Below are 23767 nucleotides of genomic sequence, written 5' to 3' on the forward strand. Positions count from 1 at the left end.
CTTCAGTATGGCGGCCCCAGAGCTTCCTTCAGTATGGCGGCCCCAGAGCTTCCTTCAGTATGGCGGCCCCAGAGCTTCCTTCAGAATAATGCACCATTATTCTGACTGTGGGCCAGGTCAGACGGAGTCACCTGTGGCCCCGTGGGCCAGGTCAGACGGGTCACCTGTGGCGGGGTGGGCCAGGTCAGACGGGTCACCTGTGGCCCCGTGGGCCAGGTCAGACGGGTCACCTGTGGCCGGGGTGGGCCAGGTCAGACGGAGTCACCTGTGGCCGGGGTGGGCCAGGTCAGACGGAGTCACCTGTGGCCGGGGTGGGCCAGGTCAGTCACCTGTGGGTGGGCCAGGTCAGACAGTCACCTGTGGCCCCGTGGGCCAGGTCAGACGGAGTCACCTGTGGCCCCGTGGGCCAGGTCAGACTGGGGCCTGTCACCTGTGGGTGGGCCAGGTCAGACGGGGTCACCTGTGGGGTGGGCCAGGTCAGACGGGGTCACCTGTGGCCCGGGGTGGGCCAGGTCAGACGGAGTCACCTGTGGGTGGGCCAGGTCAGTCACCTGTGGGTGGGCCAGGTCAGACGGGGTCACCTGTGGCCCGGGTGGGCCAGGTCAGACGGGTCACCTGTGGCCGGGGTGGGCCAGGTCAGACGGGTGGGCCAGGTCAGGCCGGGGTGGGCCAGGTCAGACGGGGTCACCTGTGGCCGGGGTGGGCCAGGTCAGACGGGGTGGGCCAGGTCAGACGGGGTGGGCCAGGTCAGACGGGGTGGGCCAGGTCAGACGGGGTGGGCCAGGTCAGACGGGGTGGGCCAGGTCAGACGGGGTGGGCCAGGTCAGACGGGGTCACCTGTCAGACGGGGTGGGCCAGGTCAGACGGGGTGGGCCAGGTCAGACGGGGTGGGCCAGGTCAGATGGGGTCGTCTGTCAGACGGGGTGGGCCAGGTCAGACGGGGTCGTCTGTCAGACGGGGTGGGCCAGGTCAGACGGGGTGGGCCAGGTCAGACGGGGTCGTCTGTCAGACGGGGTGGGCCAGGTCAGACGGGGTGGGCCAGGTCAGGTGGGCCAGGTCAGACGGGGTGGGCCAGGTCAGACGGGGTCGTCTGTGCTAGATCCTCGTAGAGTTGTGTTGTCTTTCATTGTTCATGTCGTCCAGCTGCATGATATTTTCTAGTTAAACCTCGTAAGTCACTACATGTATCTGGAAACCAACAATGATAAATATTGTTGGTTTAAATGAAGTATTGACAGGGCTTGTCAGCTATTGGTCCAGGGCAGGTGATGACAATCTGACCTACTGCACCTAGCCTATATTGAGAATGAGGTACACCGTGATTGAAATTGATTTTGTTAATAAATTACTAATGAAATAAAGAAATGATTAATCGGAAAACCGATTTTGAGGGACTGTTTTTAGGAATAGTTCTGACTCATCTCTAGCTCTCTATCTGTTCTCTCATGAGTGTGATCTGAGGGTTGGATTTACCTCAAACAGATTACAGTTATATAATTCATTATGAAAAAGAACATGCATGCATTACAGCTTCCAGGGCCTTAATACCCATTACTTAACATGGGTTTGTGAATGAGAGAGTGGGGGCAGGGCGGATCAAGGGGTCGGGGCCAGGGGGGGGGGTCGGGGGCAGGGCGGGTCTAGGGGTCGGGGGCAGGGCGGATCTAGGGGTCGGGGGCAGGGCAGATCAAGGGGTCGGGGGCAGGGCAGATCAAGGGGTCGGGGCCAGGGGGGTCAAGGGGTCGGGGCCAGGGGGTCAAGGGGTCGGGGCCAGGGCGGGTCAAGGGGTCGGGGGGATGGGTCAAGGGGTCGGGGCAAGGGAGGGTCAGGGGTCGGGGCCAGGGAGGGGTCGGGGCCAGGTCAAGGGGTCGGGGCCAGGGAGGGTCAAGCGGTCGGGGCCAGGGCAGGTCAAGGGGCCGGGGCCAGGGCGGGTCAAGTAGTCGGGCCGGGGCGGGCATGGGGTTGGGTCAAGGGGTCGGGGCAGGTCAAGCGGTCGGGGCCAGGGCAGGTCAAGGGGCCGGGCGGGCCGGGGCCAGTGCGGGTCAAGTAGTCGTGGCCGGGCGGGTCATCAAGGGGGGGGTTCGGGGCAGGTCAAGGGGTCGGGGCCAGGGGGTCAAGGGGTCGGGGCCAGGGCGGGTCAAGCGGTCGGGGCCAGGGCAGGTCAAGGGGCCGGGGCGGGCCGGGGCCAGGGCGGGTCATGGGGTTGGGTCAAGGGGACGGGTCAAGGGGCACATATGGCTGGTTGAAGCCTAATGCAGGGGTTTTATACTGCTGACACTCAAATGTCAGTGGGTTGGGAGGACTCAATACCCCATGAGGTCCGGAGTACCGCTGGTTTTCTGTTCTACCTGATTATAAAACATGTTTTGTCACACTACAGATAAGTGCAGTGTGTTGTTTCACAGGGTCAGCTATAGTATGGAACCCCTGGAGCAAATTAGGGTTCAGTGCCTTGCTCAAGGGCGCACAGGCAGATCTTTCACCTTGTCTGCTCGGGTATTCGGATTGATCTGTTTACGAGACAGGACCTGGGAGAGACATGTTGATCTGTTGTACGAGACAGGACCTGGGAGAGACATGTTGAGAGACAGGACCTGGGGAGACATGTTGATCTGTTGTACGAGACAGGACCTGGTATAGACATGTTGATCAGAGACAGGACCTGGGGGTTGATCTGTTGTACGAGACAGGACCTGGGAGAGACATGTTGATCTGTTGTACGAGACAGGACCTGGTATAGACATGTTGATCTGTTGTACGAGACAGGACCTGGCAGAGACAGGAGGGGGTTGATCTGAGACAGGACCTGGCAGAGACAGGAGGGGGTTGATCTGTTGTACGAGACAGGACCTGGCAGAGACAGGAGGGGGTTGTTCTGTTGGAGACAGGACCTGGTATAGACATGTTGATCTGTTGTACGAGACAGGACCTGGGAGGACATGTTGATCTGGGAGACAGGACCTGGTATAGACATGTTGATCTGTTGTACGAGACAGGACCTGGGAGAGACATGTTGATCTGTTGTACGAGACAGGACCTGGGAGAGACATGTTGATCTGTTGAGAGACAGGACCTGGTATAGACATGTTGATCTGTTGTACGAGACAGGACCTGGGAGAGACATGTTGATCTGTTGTACGAGACAGGACCTACATGTTGAGACAGGACCTGGGATAGACATGTTGATCTGTTGTACGAGACAGGACCTGGGAGAGACAGGTTGATCTGTTGTACGAGACAGGACCTGGGAGAGACAGGAGGGGGTTGATCTGTTGTACGAGACAGGAGCTGGCAGGGACAGGAGGGGGGTTGATCTGTTGTCCCAGGTTTAATTCAGTCCCTGATTAGAGGGGAATCACCCACCTGGTGTCCCAGGTCTAAATCAGTCCCCGATTAGAGGGGAATCACCCACCTGGTGTCCCAGGGTCCCTGATTAGAGGGGAATCACCCACCTGGTGTCCCAGGTCTCAGTCCCCGATTGTCCCAGGTCCCAGGTCTAAATCAGTCCCCAGGGGAATCACCCACCTGGTGTCCCAGGTCTAAATCACCCACCTGGTGTCCCAGGTCTAAATCAGTCCCTGATTAGAGGGACTGACACCCACCTGGTGTCCCAGGTCTAAATCACCCACCTGGTGTCCCAGGTCTAAATCAGTCCCTGATTAGAGGGACTGACACCCACCTGGTGTCCCAGGTCTAAATCACCCACCTGGTGTCCCAGGTCTAAATCAGTCCCCGATTAGAGGGGAATCACCCACCTGGTGTCCCAGGTCTAAATCAGTCCCCGATTAGAGGGGAATCACCCACCTGGTGTCCCAGGTCTAAATCAGTCCCCGATTAGAGGGGAATCACCCACCTGGTGTCCCAGGTCCCAGGTCTAAATCAGTCCCCGATTAGAGGGGAAGAGTGACAACACTGGAACTGACTAAGAGGTCAAGAGTTTGAGGGATATTATTATTATTATAAAAGATTCTGTCTAACTTGACATTTGCACTAATTTAGGTTATTTTCATACTCATTTTCTTTAGGCTTTATTTATTTAGTAACTTGTTCAGGTTTACCGTTGGCAATAGTTTTTTATAGTTTTGCTTTAAACAATCAGTGTATACTGTGGTTTTGTTTTAGATGTACTGGGTTGATCATTGCACTTTCACGAGGCGTACTGCATGGTCACGGCGGGAGGAGAAAGGCAGCTCATTAACTTCCAAGCGGTTAAAACCTTGACTTTGAAAAGGTGTGAAATCCACAGTTGTGCTATATATATATATTTTATATCTGTGGATATAGTATGCTATGACTAAATGTAAATGTAAATATATATATATATTCATTGTTTATGTCATAGCTAATTTGTAAACATTGTTTATATAGTTGTGCTATATATATATATATATCTGTGTATATAGTATGCTATACTAGTCCCTATATATATATATATTCATTGTTTATGTCATAGCTAATTTGTAAACTATAATGTATATATATATATATATATCTGTTTATAGTATAGTTATGCTAGTATATATATATATATTCATTGTTTATGTCATAGTTGTGCTATAATATATATATATATATCTGTGTATATAGTATGCTATACTAGTCCCTATATATATATATATTCATTGTTTATGTCATAGTTGTGCTATATATATATATATATATTCATTGTTTATGTCATAGTTTTGCTATATATATATATATATATATATATATATATATATATATCATTGTTTATGTCATAGTTGTGCTATATATATATATATATATATATATTCATTGTTTATGTCATAGTTGTGCTATATATATATATATATATATATATTCATTGTTTATGTCATAGTTGTGCTATATATATATATATATATTCATTGTTTATGTCATAGCTATTGTGCTATATATATATATATATTCATTGTTTATGTCATAGCTGTGCTATATATATATATATATATATATTCATTGTTTATGTCATAGTTGTGCTATATATATATATATATATATATATTCATTGTTTATGTCATAGTTTGCTATATATATATATATATTGTTTATGTCATATGTGCTATATATATATATATATATATATATATATTCATTGTTTATGTCATAGTTGTGCTATATATATATATATATATATATTCATTGTTTATGTCATAGTTGTGCTATATATATATATATATATATATATATTCATTGTTTATGTCATAGTTGTGCTATATATATATATATATTCATTGTTTATGTCATAGTTGTGCTATATATATATATATATTCATTGTTTATGTCATAGCTGTGCTATATATATATATATATATATTCATTGTTTATGTCATAGTTGTGATATATATATATATATATATATTCATTGTTTATGTCATAGCTGTGCTATATATATATATATATATTCATTGTTTATGTCATAGTTGTATATATATATATATATATATCTGTGTATATAGTATGCTATACTAGTCCCTATATATATATATTCATTGTTTATGTCATAGCTAATTTGTAAACTATAAACATTGATACATTATGAGCTCAAAAATCTGCAAACAAAATGTAAAGTTAATCTTGATTCATAAGTGGTGATGGTGATTTCAGAACCAAAGTGGCTCAGGTCGCATACATAGTACACCATAGACATGCATGACGCACACCGAGCACAAAACACGTTTGTTTGCTGACGCACACACGACGCACACCGACGCACACTGCCTTGTACGCACACCTGACGCACACCGACGCACACCAACACTGAGACAGAGGCAGAGGCAGAGGCAGAGGCAGAGGAGAGGCAGAGGAGAGGCAGAGGCAGAGGTCAGAGGCAGCTCCAGCTTAGAGATCCAGCCAGATGGATAGAATTTTCTTTCTGGCAACAAAAATGGATGATTGCCATATTTTTTTCAAGCCATTACTGAGTAATGTAACAAATCAAACCTTAAACCTCGTAAGCTATTCATTTAGACCCCAGCATTTGGTTAAAACAGGCGTTTGTTTGCTGAAATGTGTCGTTGCCCGGCCATTTAAAGGGGCATTCTGCTATTTGAGACTCTGTGTTTAATTGACGTTTTACGGTATGCTAAACCATCCTTTGTGACATCGTGATTCACCATCGACGATAGATGATGCCATCGTAAAATCGCCCAACCCCTGATACTACTACATGTACGTAGACCTAAAGATGCTTCCTGTCTCCTCTCTGCTAGCTGTACGTAGACCTAAAGATGCTCCCCGTCTCCTCTCTGCTAGCTGTACGTAGACCTAAAGATGCTCCCTGTCTCCTCTCTGCTAGCTGTACGTAGACCTAAAGATGCTCCCTGTCTCCTCTCTGCTAGCTGTACGTAGACCTAAAGATGCTCCCTGTCGACGCTCTGCTAGCTGTACGTAGACCTAAAGATGCTCCCTGTCTCCTCTGCTAGCTGTACGTAGACCTAAAGATGCTCCCTGCCTAGTCTCTGCTAGCTGTACGTAGACCTAAAGATGCTCCCTGTCTCCTCTCTGCTAGCTGTACGTAGACCTAAAGATGCTCCCTGTCTCCTCCCTGCTAGCTCTACGTAGACCTAAAGATGCTCTCTGCTAGCTGTACGTAGACTTAAAGATGCTCTCTGCTAGCTGTACGTAGACCTAAAGATGCTCTCTGCTAGCTGTACGTAGACCTAAAGATGCTCCCTGTCTCCTCTCTGCTAGCTCTACGTAGACCTAAAGATCCTCCCTGTCTCCTCTCTGCTAGCTGTACGTAGACCTAAAGATGCTCCCCGTCTCCTCTCTGCTAGCTGTACGTAGACCTAAAGATGCTCCCCGTCTCCTCTCTGCTAGCTGTACGTTGACCTAAAGATGCTCTCTGCTAGCTGTACGTAGACCTAAAGATGCTCTCTGCTAGCTGTACGTAGACCTAAAGATGCTCTCTGCTAGCTGTACGTAGACCTAAAGATGCTCTCTGCTAGCTGTACGTAGATCTAAAGATGCTCCCTGTCTCCTCTCTGCTAGCTGTACGTAGATCTAAAGATGCTCTCTGCTAGCTGTACGTAGACCTAAAGATGCTCCTGTCTCCTCTCTGCTAGCTGTACGTAGACCTAAAGATCTCTGCTAGCTGTACGTAGACCTAAAGATGCTCTCTGCTAGCTGTACGTAGACCTAAAGATGCTCCTGTACGCAGATCTAAAGATGCTCTCTGCTAGCTGTACGTAGACCTAAAGATGCTCCCTGTCTCCTCTCTGCTAGCTGTACGTAGACCTAAAGATGCTCTCTGCTAGCTGTACGTAGATCTAAAGATGCTCCCTGTCTCTTCTCTGCTAGCTGTACGTAGATCTAAAGATGCTCCCCGTCTCCTCTCTGCTAGCTGTACGTAGACCTAAAGATGCTCCCCGTCTCCTCTCTGCTAGCTGTTCAGAACATCCTGTGTGGTTAAACTTATCCTGTAAACCCTCATGTTGTTTTTCTCATTTCCAGGAGCCCATCAAGTCCCGGGCCCCACAGCTCCACCTGGAGTACAGGTTCTATAAACAGCTGGGGAGTTCAGGTCAGTGAGTTATGACAATAGAAGGTTGTAAGAATATGGTATTGTAAATGACACTATTCCCTATATAGTGGTACTACTATAGACCAGAGCCCTATTCCCTATATAGTGGTACTACTATAGACCAGAGCCCTATTCCCTATATAGTGGTACTACTATAGACCAGAGCCCTATTCCCTAAATAGTGGTACTACTATAGATCAGAGCCCTATTCCCTATGTAGTGCACTACTATAGACCAGGCCCTATTCCCTATATAGTGCACTACTATAGACCAGAGCCCTATTCCCTATATAGTGGTACTACTATAGACCAGAGCCCTATTCCCTATATAGTGGTACTACTATAGATCAGAGCCCTATTCCCTATGTAGTGCACTACTATAGACCAGGCCCTATTCCCTATATAGTGCACTACTATAGACCAGAGCCCTATTCCCTATATAGTGCACTACTATAGACCAGAGCCCTATTCCCTATATAGTGCACTACTATAGACCAGAGCCCTATTCCCTATATAGTGCACTACTTTAGACCAGAGCCCTATTCCCTATATAGTGCACTACTATAGACCAGAGCCCTATTCCCTATATAGTGCACTACTTTAGACCAGAGCCCTATTCCTTATGTAGTGCACTACTATAGACCAGAGCCCTATTCCTTATGTAGTGCACTACTTTAGTCCAAGACTTATTGGGTGAGATTTGGGACACATCAATAGATGGTCTTGTTGTTTTCCTCGGGTTGACATGACAGATGGAACTTCTTTAAATGTTTTTGTATTTAACCAGGTCGGCCAGTTGAGACATCATTTACAACTAACCAAGATAAACCAAAGCAGTGCAACAAAAATAACAGAGTTACACATGGCATAAACAACCGTAAAGTCAATAACACAATAGTAAAGTCTGTGTGTGCAAATGAGGTAAGAGCAGGGAGGTAAGGCAATAAATAGGCCATTGTGGCAAAATAATTACAATATACCAATTAAACACTGGAGTGATAGATGTACAGATGATGATGTGCAAGTAGAGAAACTGGGGTGCAAAGGAGCAAGAAGATAAATAACAATATGGGGATGAGGTAGTTGGGTGTGCTATTTGTTGGCTTTGGGGGTGACCAGTGAAATATACCCGCTGGAGCGCGTGCTACAGGTGGGTGTTGCTATGGTGACCAGTGAGTTGAGATAAGGCGGGCTTACCTAGCAAAGACTTGTAGATGACCTGGAGCCAGTGAGTTTGGCGAAGAGTATGAAGCGAGGACCAGCCAACGAGAACGTACAGGTCACAGTGGAGGGTAGTATATGGGGCTTTGGTGACAAAACGGATGGCACTGTGATAGACTACATCCAGTTTGTTGAGTAGAGTGTTGGAGGCTATTTTGTAAATGACATCGGCGAGGATCTGCAGGATAGTCAGTTTTACGAGGGTATGTTTGGCAGCATGAGTGAAGGATGCTTTGTTGCGAAATAGGAAGCCGATTCTAGATTTAATTGTGGATTGGAGATACTTAATGTGAGTCTGAAAGGAGAGTTTACAGTCTAACCAGACACCTAGGTATTTGTAGTTGTCCACATATTCTATGTCAAGAACGATCCAGAGTAGTGATGCTAGTCGGGCGGGCGGTTGCGGGCAGCAATCGGTTGAAAAGCAAGCACTTCGTTTTACTAGCATATAAAAGCAGGAAGGAGTGTTGTATGGCATTGCAGCTCGTCTGGAGGTTAGTTAACAGTGTCCAAAGAAGGGCCAGAAGTATACAGAATGGTGTCATCTGTGTAGAGATGGATCAGAGAATCACCAGCAGGGACATCATATAGACTGTATTTCTATCATCATAATGAACCAGGCTGGCTGGATCAGCCCAGGAACACCAGCCCTTTAGTCCTGTATTGTAAAAGGAATAGGTGTCTGACTGACTGTTAGAGCTGCAGTCTGAAGGTGGTCTGGCTGTTAGAGCTGCAGTCTAAAGGTGGTCTGACTGGCTGTTAGAGCTGCAGTCTGAAGGTGGTCTGACTGGCTGTTAGAGCTGCAGTCTAAAGGTGGTCTGACTGGCTGTTAGAGCTGCAGTCTGAAGGTGGTCTGACTGACTGTTAGAGCTGCAGTCTGAAGGTGGTCTGACTGTTAGAGCTGCAGTCTAAAGGTGGTCTGACTGGCTGTTAGAGCTGCAGTCTGAAGGTGGTCTGACTGTTAGAGCTGCAGTCTGAAGGTGGTCTGACTGTTAGAGCTGCAGTCTAAAGGTGGTCTGACTGGCTGTTAGAGCTGCAGTCTGAAGGTGGTCTGACTGACTGTTAGAGCTGCAGTCTGAAGGTGGTCTCACTGTTAGAGCTGCAGTCTAAAGGTGGTCTGACTGGCTGTTAGAGCTGCAGTCTGGAGGTGGTCTGACTGACTGTTAGAGCTGCAGTCTGAAGGTGGTCTGACTGACTGTTAGAGCTGCAGTCTAAAGGTGGTCTGACTGACTGTTAGAGCTGCAGTCTAAAGGTGGTCTGACTGACTGTTAGAGCTGCAGTCTAAAAGTGGTCTGGCTGTTAGAGCTGCAGTCTAAAGGTGGTCTGACTGGCTGTTAGAGCTGCAGTCTGAAGGTGGTCTGACTGGCTGTTAGAGCTGCAGCCTAAAGGTGGTCTGACTGGCTGTTAGAGCTGCAGTCTAAAGGTGGTCTGGCTGTTAGAGCTGCAGTCTAAAGGTGGTCTGGCTGGCTGTTAGAGCTGCAGTCTGGAGGTGGTCTGACTGTTAGAGCTGCAGTCTGAAGGTGGTCTGACTGACTGTTAGAGCTGCAGTCTAAAGGTGGTCTGACTGTTAGAGCTGCAGTCTAAAGGTGGGCTGACTGGCTGTTAGAGCTGCAGTCTGAAGGTGGTCTGACTGGCTGTTAGAGCTGCAGTCTGAAGGTGGTCTGACTGGCTGTTAGAGCTGCAGTCTAAAGGTGGTCTGACTGGCTGTTAGAGCTGCAGTCTGAAGGTGGTCTGACTGACTGTTAGAGCTGCAGTCTGAAGGTGGTCTCACTGTTAGAGCTGCAGTCTAAAGGTGGTCTGACTGGCTGTTAGAGCTGCAGTCTGGAGGTGGTCTGACTGACTGTTAGAGCTGCAGTCTGAAGGTGGTCTGACTGACTGTTAGAGCTGCAGTCTAAAGGTGGTCTGACTGACTGTTAGAGCTGCAGTCTAAAAGTGGTCTGGCTGTTAGAGCTGCAGTCTAAAGGTGGTCTGACTGGCTGTTAGAGCTGCAGTCTGAAGGTGGTCTGACTGGCTGTTAGAGCTGCAGCCTAAAGGTGGTCTGACTGGCTGTTAGAGCTGCAGTCTAAAGGTGGTCTGACTGACTGTTAGAGCTGCAGTCTAAAGGTGGTCTGGCTGTTAGAGCTGCAGTCTAAAGGTGGTCTGGCTGGCTGTTAGAGCTGCAGTCTGGAGGTGGTCTGACTGTTAGAGCTGCAGTCTGAAGGTGGTCTGACTGACTGTTAGAGCTGCAGTCTAAAGGTGGTCTGACTGTTAGAGCTGCAGTCTAAAGGTGGGCTGACTGGCTGTTAGAGCTGCAGTCTGAAGGTGGTCTGACTGGCTGTTAGAGCTGCAGTCTGAAGGTGGTCTGACTGGCTGTTAGAGCTGCAGTCTGAAGGTGGTCTGACTGGCTGTTAGAGCTGCAGTCTGAAGGTGGTCTCACTGTTAGAGCTGCAGTCTGAAGGTGGTCTCACTGTTAGAGCTGCAGTCTGAAGGTGGTCTGACTGTTAGAGCTGCAGTCTAAAGGTGGTCTGACTGGCTGTTAGAGCTGCAGTCTGAAGGTGGTCTGACTGTTAGAGCTGCAGTCTAAAGGTGGTCTGACTGGCTGTTAGAGCTGCAGTCTGAAGGTGGTCTCACTGTTAGAGCTGCAGTCTAAAGGTGGTCTGACTGACTGTTAGAGCTGCAGTCTAAAGGTGGTCTGACTGACTGTTAGAGCTGCAGTCTGAAGGTAGTCTGACTGACTGACTGTTAGAGCTGCAGTCTAAAGGTGGTCTGACTGACTGTTAGAGCTGCAGTCTGAAGGTGGTCTGACTGACTGTTAGAGCTGCAGTCTAAAGGTGGTCTGACTGACTGTTAGAGCTGCAGTCTGAAGGTGGTCTGACTGTTAGAGCTGCAGTCTGAAGGTGGTCTGACTGTTAGAGCTGCAGTCTGAAGGTGGTCTGACTGACTGTTAGAGCTGCAGTCTGAAGGTGGTCTCACTGTTAAAGGTGGTCTGACTGGCTGTTAGAGCTGCAGTCTAAAGGTGGTCTGACTGACTGTCAGAGCTGCAGTCTGAAGGTGGTCTGACTGTTAGAGCTGCAGTCTGAAGATGGTCTGACTGACTGTTAGAGCTGCAGTCTGAAGGTGGTCTGACTGTTAGAGCTGCAGTCTGAAGATGGTCTGACTGACTGTTAGAGCTGCAGTCTGAAGGTGGTCTGACTGTTAGAGCTGCAGTCTGAAGATGGACTGACTGACTGTTAGAGCTGCAGTCTAAAGGTGGTCTGACTGACTGACTGTTAGAGCTGCAGTCTAAAGGTGGTCTGACTGACTGACTGTTAGAGCTGCAGTCTAAAGGTGGTCTGACTGACTGTTAGAGCTGCAGTCTAAAGGTGGTCTGACTGACTGTTAGAGCTGCAGTCTGAAGGTGGTCTGACTGACTGTTAGAGCTGCAGTCTGAAGGTGGTCTGACTGACTGTTAGAGCTGCAGTCTGAAGGTGGTCTGACTGACTGTTAGAGCTGCAGTCTGAAGGTGGTCTGACTGACTGTCAGAGCTGCAGTCTGAAGGTGGTCTGACTGACTGACAGAGCTGCAGTCTGAAGGTGGTCTGACTGACTGTCAGAGCTGCAGTCTGAAGGTGGTCTGACTGACTGTCAGAGCTGCAGTCTGAAGGTGGTCTGACTGACTGTCAGAGCTGCAGTCTGAAGGTGGTCTGACTGACTGTTAGAGCTGCAGTCTGAAGGTGGTCTGACTGGCTGTTAGAGCTGCAGTCTAAAGGTGGTCTGACTGTTAGAGCTGCAGTCTGAAGGTGGTCTGACTGGCTGTTAGAGCTGCAGTCTGAAGGTGGTCTGACTGGCTGTTAGAGCTGCAGTCTGAAGGTGGTCTGACTGTTAGAGCTGCAGTCTGAAGGTGGTCTGACTGTTAGAGCTGCAGTCTGAAGGTGGTCTGACTGTTAGAGCTGCAGTCTGAAGGTGGTCTGACTGACTGTTAGAGCTGCAGTCTAAAGGTGGCCTGGCTGTTAGAGCTGCAGTCTAAAGGTGGCCTGGCTGTTAGAGCTGCAGTCTAAAGGTGGTCTGACTGTTAGAGCTGCAGTCTAAAGGTGGTCTGACTGGCTGTTAGAGCTGCAGTCTAAAGGTGGTCTGACTGTTAGAGCTGCAGTCTGAAGGTGGTCTGACTGGCTGTTAGAGCTGCAGTCTAAAGGTGGTCTGACTGGCTGTTAGAGCTGCAGTCTAAAGGTGGTCTGACTGACTGTTAGAGCTGCAGTCTGAAGGTGGTCTGACTGGCTGTTAGAGCTGCAGTCTGAAGGTGGTCTGACTGTTAGAGCTGCAGTCTAAAGGTGGTCTGACTGTTAGAGCTGCAGTCTAAAGGTGGTCTGACTGGCTGTTAGAGCTGCAGTCTGAAGGTGGTCTGACTGTTAGAGCTGCAGTCTGAAGGTGGTCTGACTGGCTGTTAGAGCTGCAGTCTAAAGGTGGTCTGACTGGCTGTTAGAGCTGCAGTCTAAAGGTGGTCTGACTGGCTGTTAGAGCTGCAGTCTGAACTGGCTGTTAGAGCTGCAGTCTGAAGGTGGTCTGACTGTTAGAGCTGCAGTCTGAAGGTGGTCTGACTGTTAGAGCTGCAGTCTGAAGGTGGTCTGACTGTTAGAGCTGCAGTCAGGTGGTCTGACTGTTAGAGCTGCAGTCTGACTGTTAGAGCTGCAGTCTGAAGGTGGTCTGACTGTTAGAGCTGCAGTCTTAAGGTGGTCTGACTGTTAGAGCTGCAGTCTGCAAGGTGGTCTGACTGTTAGAGCTGCAGTCTGAAGGTGGTCTGACTGTTAGAGCTGCAGTCTGGAGGTGGTCTGACTGTTAGAGCTGCAGTCTGGAGGTGGTCTGACTGTTAGAGCTGCAGTCTGAAGGTGGTCTGACTGACTGTTAGAGCTGCAGTCTGAAGGTGGTCTGACTGGCTGTTAGAGCTGCAGTCTGGAGGTGGTCTGACTGGCTGTTAGAGCTGCAGTCTGAAGGTGGTCTGACTGTTAGAGCTGCAGTCTAAAGGTGGTCTGACTGGCTGTTAGAGCTGCAGTCTGAAGGTGGTCTGACTGTTAGAGCTGCAGTCTAAAGGTGGTCTGACTGGCTGTTAGAGCTGCAGTCTGAAGGTGGTCTCACTGTTAGAGCTGCAGTCTAAAGGTGGTCTGACTGACTGTTAGAGCTGCAGTCTAAAGGTGGTCTGACTGACTGTTAGAGCTGCAGTCTGAAGGTAGTCTGACTGACTGACTGTTAGAGCTGCAGTCTAAAGGTGGTCTGACTGACTGTTAGAGCTGCAGTCTGAAGGTGGTCTGACTGACTGTTAGAGCTGCAGTCTAAAGGTGGTCTGACTGACTGTTAGAGCTGCAGTCTGAAGGTGGTCTGACTGTTAGAGCTGCAGTCTGAAGGTGGTCTGACTGTTAGAGCTGCAGTCTGAAGGTGGTCTGACTGACTGTTAGAGCTGCAGTCTGAAGGTGGTCTCACTGTTAAAGGTGGTCTGACTGGCTGTTAGAGCTGCAGTCTAAAGGTGGTCTGACTGACTGTCAGAGCTGCAGTCTGAAGGTGGTCTGACTGTTAGAGCTGCAGTCTGAAGATGGTCTGACTGACTGTTAGAGCTGCAGTCTGAAGGTGGTCTGACTGTTAGAGCTGCAGTCTGAAGATGGTCTGACTGACTGTTAGAGCTGCAGTCTGAAGGTGGTCTGACTGTTAGAGCTGCAGTCTGAAGATGGACTGACTGACTGTTAGAGCTGCAGTCTAAAGGTGGTCTGACTGACTGACTGTTAGAGCTGCAGTCTAAAGGTGGTCTGACTGACTGACTGTTAGAGCTGCAGTCTAAAGGTGGTCTGACTGACTGTTAGAGCTGCAGTCTAAAGGTGGTCTGACTGACTGTTAGAGCTGCAGTCTGAAGGTGGTCTGACTGACTGTTAGAGCTGCAGTCTGAAGGTGGTCTGACTGACTGTTAGAGCTGCAGTCTGAAGGTGGTCTGACTGACTGTTAGAGCTGCAGTCTGAAGGTGGTCTGACTGACTGTCAGAGCTGCAGTCTGAAGGTGGTCTGACTGACTGACAGAGCTGCAGTCTGAAGGTGGTCTGACTGACTGTCAGAGCTGCAGTCTGAAGGTGGTCTGACTGACTGTCAGAGCTGCAGTCTGAAGGTGGTCTGACTGACTGTCAGAGCTGCAGTCTGAAGGTGGTCTGACTGACTGTTAGAGCTGCAGTCTGAAGGTGGTCTGACTGGCTGTTAGAGCTGCAGTCTAAAGGTGGTCTGACTGTTAGAGCTGCAGTCTGAAGGTGGTCTGACTGGCTGTTAGAGCTGCAGTCTGAAGGTGGTCTGACTGTTAGAGCTGCAGTCTGAAGGTGGTCTGACTGTTAGAGCTGCAGTCTGAAGGTGGTCTGACTGTTAGAGCTGCAGTCTGAAGGTGGTCTGACTGACTGTTAGAGCTGCAGTCTGAAGGTGGTCTGACTGACTGTTAGAGCTGCAGTCTAAAGGTGGCCTGGCTGTTAGAGCTGCAGTCTAAAGGTGGTCTGACTGGCTGTTAGAGCTGCAGTCTAAAGGTGGTCTGACTGTTAGAGCTGCAGTCTGAAGGTGGTCTGACTGGCTGTTAGAGCTGCAGTCTAAAGGTGGTCTGACTGTTAGAGCTGCAGTCTAAAGGTGGTCTGACTGGCTGTTAGAGCTGCAGTCTAAAGGTGGTCTGACTGACTGTTAGAGCTGCAGTCTGAAGGTGGTCTGACTGGCTGTTAGAGCTGCAGTCTGAAGGTGGTCTGACTGTTAGAGCTGCAGTCTAAAGGTGGTCTGACTGGCTGCAGTCTAAAGGTGGTCTGACTGGCTGTTAGAGCTGCAGTCTGAAGGTGGTCTGACTGTTAGAGCTGCAGTCTGAAGGTGGTCTGACTGGCTGTTAGAGCTGCAGTCTAAAGGTGGTCTGACTGGCTGTTAGAGCTGCAGTCTAAAGGTGGTCTGACTGACTGTTAGAGCTGCAGTCTGAAGGTGGTCTGACTGGCTGTTAGAGCTGCAGTCTGAAGGTGGTCTGACTGTTAGAGCTGCAGTCTGAAGGTGGTCTGACTGTTAGAGCTGCAGTCTGAAGGTGGTCTGACTGTTAGAGCTGCAGTCTGAAGGTGGTCTGACTGTTAGAGCTGCAGTCTAAAGGTGGTCTGACTGTTAGAGCTGCAGTCTTAAGGTGGTCTGACTGTTAGAGCTGCAGTCTTAAGGTGGTCTGACTGTTAGAGCTGCAGTCTTAAGGTGGTCTGACTGTTAGAGCTGCAGTCTGAAGGTGGTCTGACTGTTAGAGCTGCAGTCTGGAGGTGGTCTGACTGTTAGAGCTGCAGTCTGGAGGTGGTCTGACTGTTAGAGCTGCAGTCTGAAGGTGGTCTGACTGACTGTTAGAGCTGCAGTCTGAAGGTGGTCTGACTGGCTGTTAGAGCTGCAGTCTGGAGGTGGTCTGACTGGCTGTTAGAGCTGCAGTCTGGAGGTGGTCTGACTGTTAGAGCTGCAGTCTAAAGGTGGTCTGACTGTCTGACCTCCAAATCGATCCCACTCCAAATCGATCCCACTCCAGAGTACAGGCCTCGGTGTAACGCTCATTCCTTCGACTTTAAACGCGAATCCGACCATCACCCCTGGTGAGACAAAACCACGACTTGTCAGTGAAGAGCACTTTTTGACAGTCCTGTCTGGTCCAGCGACGGTGGGTTTGTGTCCATAGGCAACATTGTTGTCGTTGATGTCTGGTGAGGACCTGCCTTACAACAGGCCTACAAGCCCTCAGTCCAGCCTCTCTCAGCCTATTGCGGACAGTCTGAGCACTGATGGAGGGATTGTGCGTTCCTTGTGTATCTCAGGCAGTTGTTGTTGCCAGCCTGTACCTGTCCCGCAGGTGTGATGTTCAGATATACTGATCCTGTGCAGGTGTTGTTACACGTGGTCTGCCACTGCGAGGATGATCAGCTGTTTGTCCCGTCTCCCTGTAGTGCTGTCTTCGGCGTCTCACAGTACGGACATTGCAATTTATTGCCCTAGCCACATCTGCAGTCCTCATGCCTCCTAGCAGCATGCCTAAGGCACATTTACGCAGATGAGCAGGGACCCTGGGCATTTTTCTTTTGGTGTTTTTCAGAGTCGGTATAAAGGCCCCTTTAGTGTCCTAAGTTTTCATAACTGTGACCTTAATTGCCTACCGTCTGTAAGCTGTGTCTTAACGACGGTTCATTAGTTGTTTATGGTTCATTGACCAAGCATTGGGGAACTAGTGTTTAAACCCTTTACAATGAAGATCTGTGAAGTTATTTGAATTTTTACGAATTATCTTTGAAAGACAGGGTCCTAAATTTTTTTTAAAATTCTTTTAAATTTTAGCTGGTTCTTCACCTGCTGAAGAAATTGTTGTTATTTTGTCCCCAAAATATTTTTTCTTAACAACCTAACCCGACCATCTTGTTTTCTTTAAATCAGTTCAGTTTTACTCACCGTCTGTGTCTCTCCCCATCTCCAGAGGGCGTCCCCCAAGTATTCTACTTCGGGCCCTGTGGGAAGTATAATGCCATGGTTCTGGAGCTGCTGGGACCCAGTCTGGAAGACCTGTTTGATTTGTGTGACAGAACCTTCTCCCTCAAGACCGTCCTCATGATCGCCATTCAGCTGGTAGGAACACTCTCACGTTCTCTCTCTCTCTCTCTCTCTCTCTCTCTCTCTCTCTCTCTCTCTCTCTCTCACTCTCACTCTCACTCTCACTCTCACTCTCACTCTCACCCTCACTCACTCACTCACTCACTCACTCACTCACTCACTCACTCACTCACTCACTCACTCACTCACCACTCACTCACTCACTCTCTCACACTCTCTCTCTCTCACACTCTCTCTCTCTCACACTCTCTCTCTCTCTCTCTCTCTCTCTCTCTCACTCTCTCTCTCACTTCCTCTCTCTCTCTCTCTCACTTCCTCTCTCTCTCACTTCCTCTGTCTCTCTCTCTCTCACTTCCTCTGTCTCTCTCTCTCTCACTCCTCCTCTCTCTCTCTCTCACTTCCTCTGTCTCTCTCTCTCTCACTTCCTCTGTCTCTCTCTCTCTCACTTCCTCTGTCTCTCTCTCTCTCACTTCCTCTGTCTCTCTCTCTCTCACTTCCTCTGTCTCTCTCTCTCTCACTTCCTCTGTCTCACTCTCTCGCTCTCTCTCTTCTTAGGGCTGAGATCCCATTAACGGGATCGATATGACAACAGCCAGTGAAAGTGCAGGGTGCCAAATTCAAAACAACAGAAATCTCATGATTAAAATTTCTCAAACATACAAGTATCTTATACCATTTTAAAGGTAGTCTTGTTGTTAATCCCACCACCGTGTCCGATTTCAAATAGGCTTTACAGCGAAAGCACCACAAACGATTATGTTAGGTCAGAGCCAAGTCACAGAAAAACACAGCCATTTTCTTCATCAGAATCCAGTTCCACAATAAATGTTTGATTTGTCCGATAATGTCCATCATTTATGTCCAAATAGCTACTTTTGTTTGGTAAACAAATCAAAACTCACGAAGCGCGTTCACTAGTTGCAGACAATGTCAAAAAGTTCCGTTACAGTCCGTAGAAACATGTCAAACGAAGTATAGAATCAATCTTTAGGATGTTTTTAACATAAATCTTCAATAATGTTCCAACCGGAGAATTCCTTTGTCTTGAGAAAAGCAAATGGAACGGGAGCTACCTCTCATGTGAATGCACGTGACCAGCTCGTGGCTGCTGGCAGACCTCTGACTCATTCCCCTCTCATTCAGCCCCCCTTCACAGTAGAAGCCTCAAACAAGTTTATAAAGACGGTCGACAGCTAGTGGAAACCTTAGGAAGTGCAAAATGACCAATTATCCCACTGTATCTTCAATAGGGGCTGAGTTGAAAATCGACCAACCTCAGATTTCCCACTTCCTGGTTAGATTTTTTTCTCAGGTTTTCACCTGCCATATGAGTTCTGTTATACTCACAGACATCATTCAAACAGTTTTAGAAACTTCAGAGTGTTTTCTATCCAACTATACTAATAATATGCATATATTCGCAACTGGGACTGAGGAGCAGGCAGTTTACTCTGGGCATCCAAGCTACTCATCCAGCTACTCAATACTGCCCCCAGCCATAAGAAGTTACATTGCAGAGTTATGTGCGTCCTTTCAAGCCCACCCTTCTCATTAACCCGTGGTGAGTTATTCACAATTTTGATGAACAAGTAAGGTTTTATATGTAAGATGGTTAAATAAAGAGCAAAATTATTGATTATTATATTTTGTGGTCTGGTCCTACAAGAGCTCTTTGTCACTTCCCACTATCCAAAAGTTTTGTGACAAACTCACTCATTCTTATGTTTAATAAATGTATCGTATAGTGTGTGTGGCAGGCTTACAATGATGGCAAAAAAACAACATTTGAGTGCGCTGACCCTGGTGCTAGAGGGAGAACGCTGACCCTGGTGCTAGAGGGAGAACGCTGACCCTGGTGCTAGAGGGAGAACGCTGACCCTGGTGCTAGAGGGAGAACGCTGACCCTGGTGCTAGAGGGAGAACGCTGACCCTGGTGCTAGAGGGAGAACGCTGACCCTGGTGCTAGAGGGAGAACGCTGACCCTGGTGCTAGAGGGAGAACGCTGACCCTGGTGCTAGAGGGAGAACGCTGACCCTGGTGCTAGAGGGAGAACGCTGACCCTGGTGCTAGAGGGAGAACGCTGACCCTGGTGCTAGAGGGAGAACGCTGACCCTGGTGCTAGAGGGAGAACGCTGACCCTGGTGCTAGAGGGAGAACGCTGACCCTGGTGCTAGAGGGGATACAGCTGTGGCCGGCTGTCTTGTGGGTTATTCTGTCACACGCCACCCCCCTCACCCTGTCCATCCCCCTCACCCTGTCCATCCCCCTCACCCTGTCCTCTAGCAGTCTGATCCTCTCCTCCATCCCCCTCACCCTGTCCATCCCCCTCACCCTGTCCTCTATCAGTCTGATCCTCTCCTCTAGCAGTCTGATCCTCTCCTCTAGCAGTCTGATCCTCTCCTCCATCCCCCTCACCCTCTCCTCTAGCAGTCTGACCCTCTCCTCTAGCAGTCTGACCCTCTCCTCTAGCAGTCTGACCCTCTCCTCTAGCAGTCTGACCCTCTCCTCTAGCAGTCTGATCCTCTCCTCTAGCAGTCTGATCCTCTCCTCCATCCCCCTCACCCTCTCCTCTAGCAGTCTGATCCTCTCCTTCATCCCCCTCACCCTGTCCATCCCCCTCACCCTCTCCTCTAGCAGTCTGATCCTCTCCTCTAGCAGTCTGATCCTCTCCTCTAGCAGTCTGACCCTCTCCTCTAGCAGTCTGACCCTCTCCTCTAGCAGTCTGACCCTCTCCTCTAGCAGTCTGACCCTCTCCTCTAGCAGTCTGACCCTCTCCTCTAGCAGTCTGACCCTCTCCTCTAGCAGTCTGATCCTCTCCTCTAGCAGTCTGATCCTCTCCTCCAGCAGTCTGATCCTCTCCTCCAGCAGTCTGATCCTCTCCTCCAGCAGTCTGACCCTCTCCTCTAGCAGTCTGATCCTCTCCTCCATCCCCCTCACCCTGTCCATCCCCCTCACCCTGTCCATCCCCTCACCCTCTCCTCTAGCAGTCTGATCCTCTCCTCCATCCCCCTCACCCTGTCCATCCCCCTCACCCTGTCCTCTAGCAGTCTGATCCTCTCCTCCATCCCCCTCACCCTGTCCATCCCCCTCACCCTCTCCTCCAGCAGTCTGATCCTCTCCTCCAGCAGTCTGATCCTCTCCTCTAGCAGTCTGACCCTCTCCTCTAGCAGTCTGACCCTCTCCTCCACCCCCTCACCCTGTCCATCCCCCTCACCCTCTCCTCTAGCAGTCTGATTCTCTCCTCCATCCCCCCCACCCTCTCCTCTAGCAGTCTGATCCTCTCCTCCATCCCCCTCACCCTGTCCATCCCCCTCACCCTGTCCCCCTCACCCTGTCCTCTAGCAGTCTGATCCTCTCCTCCATCCCGCTCACCCTGTCCATCCCCCTCACCCTCTCCTCTAGCAGTCTGATCCTCTCCTCCATCCCCTCACCCTGTCCATCCCCCCCTCACCCTCTCCTCTAGCAGTCTGAGCCTCTCCTCTAGCAGTCTGATCCTCTCCTCCATCCCCCTCACCCTGTCCATCCCCCTCACCCTCTCCTCTAGCAGTCTGATCCTCTCCTCTAGCAGTCTGATCCTCTCCTCTAGCAGTCTGATCCTCTCCTCTAGCAGTCTGATCCTCTCCTCCAGCAGTCTGATCCTCTCCTCTAGCAGTCTGATCCTCTCCTCTAGCAGTCTGATCCTCTCCTCTAGCAGTCTGATCCTCTCCTCTAGCAGTCTGACCCTCTCCTCTAGCAGTCTGACCCTCTCCTCCAGCAGTCTGACCCTGTCCATCCCCCTCACCCTCTCCTCTAGCAGTGTGATCCTCTCCTCCATCCCCCCCACCCTCTCCTCTAGCAGTCTGATCCTCTCCTCCATCCCCTCACCCTGTCCATCCCCCTCACCCTGTCCATCCCCCTCACCCTGTCCTCTAGCAGTCTGATCCTCCCCTTCATCCCCCTCACCCTGTCCATCCCCCTCAACCTGTCCATCCCCCTCACCCTCTCCTCTAGCAGTCTGATCCTCTCCTCCATCCCCCTCACCCTGTCCATCCCCCTCACCCTGTCCATCCCCCTCACCCTCTCCTCTAGCAGTCTGATCCTCTCCTCTAGCAGTCTGACCCTCTCCTCTAGCAGTCTGACCCTCTCCTCTAGCAGTCTGACCCTCTCCTCTAGCAGTCTGATCCTCTCCTCTAGCAGTCTGATCCTCTCCTCCATCCCCCTCACCCTCTCCTCTAGCAGTCTGATCCTCTCCTTCATCCCCCTCACCCTGTCCATCCCCCTCACCCTCTCCTCTAGCAGTCTGATCCTCTCCTCTAGCAGTCTGATCCTCTCCTCTAGCAGTCTGACCCTCTCCTCTAGCAGTCTGACCCTCTCCTCTAGCAGTCTGACCCTCTCCTCTATCAGTCTGACCCTCTCCTCTAGCAGTCTGACCCTCTCCTCTAGCAGTCTGACCCTCTCCTCTAGCAGTCTGATCCTCTCCTCCAGCAGTCTGATCCTCTCCTCCAGCAGTCTGATCCTCTCCTCCAGCAGTCTGATCCTCTCCTCCAGCAGTCTGATCCTCTCCTCCAGCAGTCTGACCCTCTCCTCTAGCAGTCTGATCCTCTCCTCCATCCCCCTCACCCTGTCCATCCCCCTCACCCTGTCCATCCCCCTCACCCTCTCCTCTAGCAGTCTGATCCTCTCCTCCATCCCCCTCACCCTCTCCTCTAGCAGTCTGATCCTCTCCTCCATCCCCCTCACCCTGTCCATCCCCCTCACCCTGTCCTCTAGCAGTCTGATCCTCTCCTCCATCCCCCTCACCCTGTCCATCCCCCTCACCCTCTCCTCCAGCAGTCTGATCCTCTCCTCCAGCAGTCTGATCCTCTCCTCTAGCAGTCTGACCCTCTCCTCTAGCAGTCTGACCCTCTCCTCCACCCCCTCACCCTGTCCATCCCCCTCACCCTCTCCTCTAGCAGTCTGATTCTCTCCTCCATCCCCCCCCACCCTCTCCTCTAGCAGTCTGATCCTCTCCTCCATCCCCTCACCCTGTCCATCCCCCTCACCCTGTCCCCCTCACCCTGTCCTCTAGCAGTCTGATCCTCTCCTCCATCCCGCTCACCCTGTCCATCCCCCTCACCCTCTCCTCTAGCAGTCTGATCCTCTCCTCCATCCCCCTCACCCTGTCCATCCCCCTCACCCTGGCCTCCTCTAGCAGTCTGAGCCTCTCCTCTAGCAGTCTGATCCTCTCCTCCATCCCCTCACCCTGTCCATCCCCCTCACCCTCTCCTCTAGCAGTCTGATCCTCTCCTCTAGCAGTCTGATCCTCTCCTCTAGCAGTCTGATCCTCTCCTCTAGCAGTCTGATCCTCTCCTCCAGCAGTCTGATCCTCTCCTCTAGCAGTCTGATCCTCTCCTCTAGCAGTCTGATCCTCTCCTCTAGCAGTCTGATCCTCTCCTCTAGCAGTCTGACCCTCTCCTCTAGCAGTCTGACCCTCTCCTCCAGCAGTCTGACCCTGTCCATCCCCCTCACCCTCTCCTCTAGCAGTGTGATCCTCTCCTCCATCCCCCCACCCTCTCCTCTAGCAGTCTGATCCTCTCCTCCATCCCCTCACCCTGTCCATCCCCCTCACCCTGTCCATCCCCCTCACCCTGTCCTCTAGCAGTCTGATCCTCCCGACCCCTTCATCCCCCTCACCCTGTCCATCCCCCTCAACCTGTCCATCCCCCTCACCCTCTCCTCTAGCAGTCTGATCCTCTCCTCCATCCCCCTCACCCTGTCCATCCCCCTCACCCTGTCCATCCCCCTCACCCTGTCCATCCCCCTCACCCTCTCCTCTAGCAGTCTGATCCTCTCCTCTAGCAGTCTGACCCTCTCCTCCATCCCCCTCACCCTGTCCATCCCCCTCACCCTGTCCATCCTCCTCACCCTCTCCTCTAGCAGTCTGATCCTCTCCTCTAGCAGTCTGACCCTCTCCTCTAGCAGTCTGATCCTCTCCTCTAGCAGTCTGACCCTCTCCTCTAGCAGTCTGACCCTCTCCTCTAGCAGTCTGGCCCTCTCCTCTAGCAGTCTGACCCTCTCCTCTAGCAGTCTGGCCCTCTCCTCTAGCAGTCTGACCCTCTCCTCTAGCAGTCTGGCCCTCTCCTCTAGCAGTCTGACCCTCTCCTCTAGCAGTCTGACCCTCTCCTCTAGCAGTCTGACCCTCTCCTCTAGCAGTCTGATCCTCTCCTCTAGCAGTCTGATCCTCTCCTCCAGCAGTCTGATCCTCTCCTCCAGCAGTCTGACCCTCTCCTCTAGCAGTCTGACCCTCTCCTCTAGCAGTCTGATCCTCTCCTCTAGCAGTCTGATCCTCTCCTCCATCCCCCTCACCCTCTCCTCTAGCAGTCTGATCCTCTCCTTCATCCCCCTCACCCTGTCCATCCCCCTCACCCTCTCCTCTAGCAGTCTGATCCTCTCCTCCAGCAGTCTGATCCTCTCCTCTAGCAGTCTGATCCTCTCCTCTAG

General features: G+C 50.5%; 1 protein-coding gene across 3 annotated transcripts in view; it reads left to right on the forward strand.

Moving 5' to 3' along the window:
* The window catches only part of LOC124042205 (casein kinase I-like), a 64919-nt gene that overhangs the window by 14559 nt on the left and 26593 nt on the right, over positions 1 to 23767 (forward strand). For all 3 annotated transcript variants that reach the window (XM_046360614.1, XM_046360616.1, XM_046360615.1), the window contains 2 exons: positions 7456 to 7525; positions 17175 to 17323. In XM_046360614.1, the coding sequence (XP_046216570.1) occupies positions 7456 to 7525; positions 17175 to 17323 (219 nt within the window). The remainder of the gene's footprint in view (positions 1 to 7455; positions 7526 to 17174; positions 17324 to 23767) is intronic.

The sequence above is a fragment of the Oncorhynchus gorbuscha genome, linkage group LG08 (genome assembly GCF_021184085.1).
Source record: "Oncorhynchus gorbuscha isolate QuinsamMale2020 ecotype Even-year linkage group LG08, OgorEven_v1.0, whole genome shotgun sequence".
Lineage (NCBI taxonomy): Eukaryota > Metazoa > Chordata > Actinopteri > Salmoniformes > Salmonidae > Oncorhynchus > Oncorhynchus gorbuscha.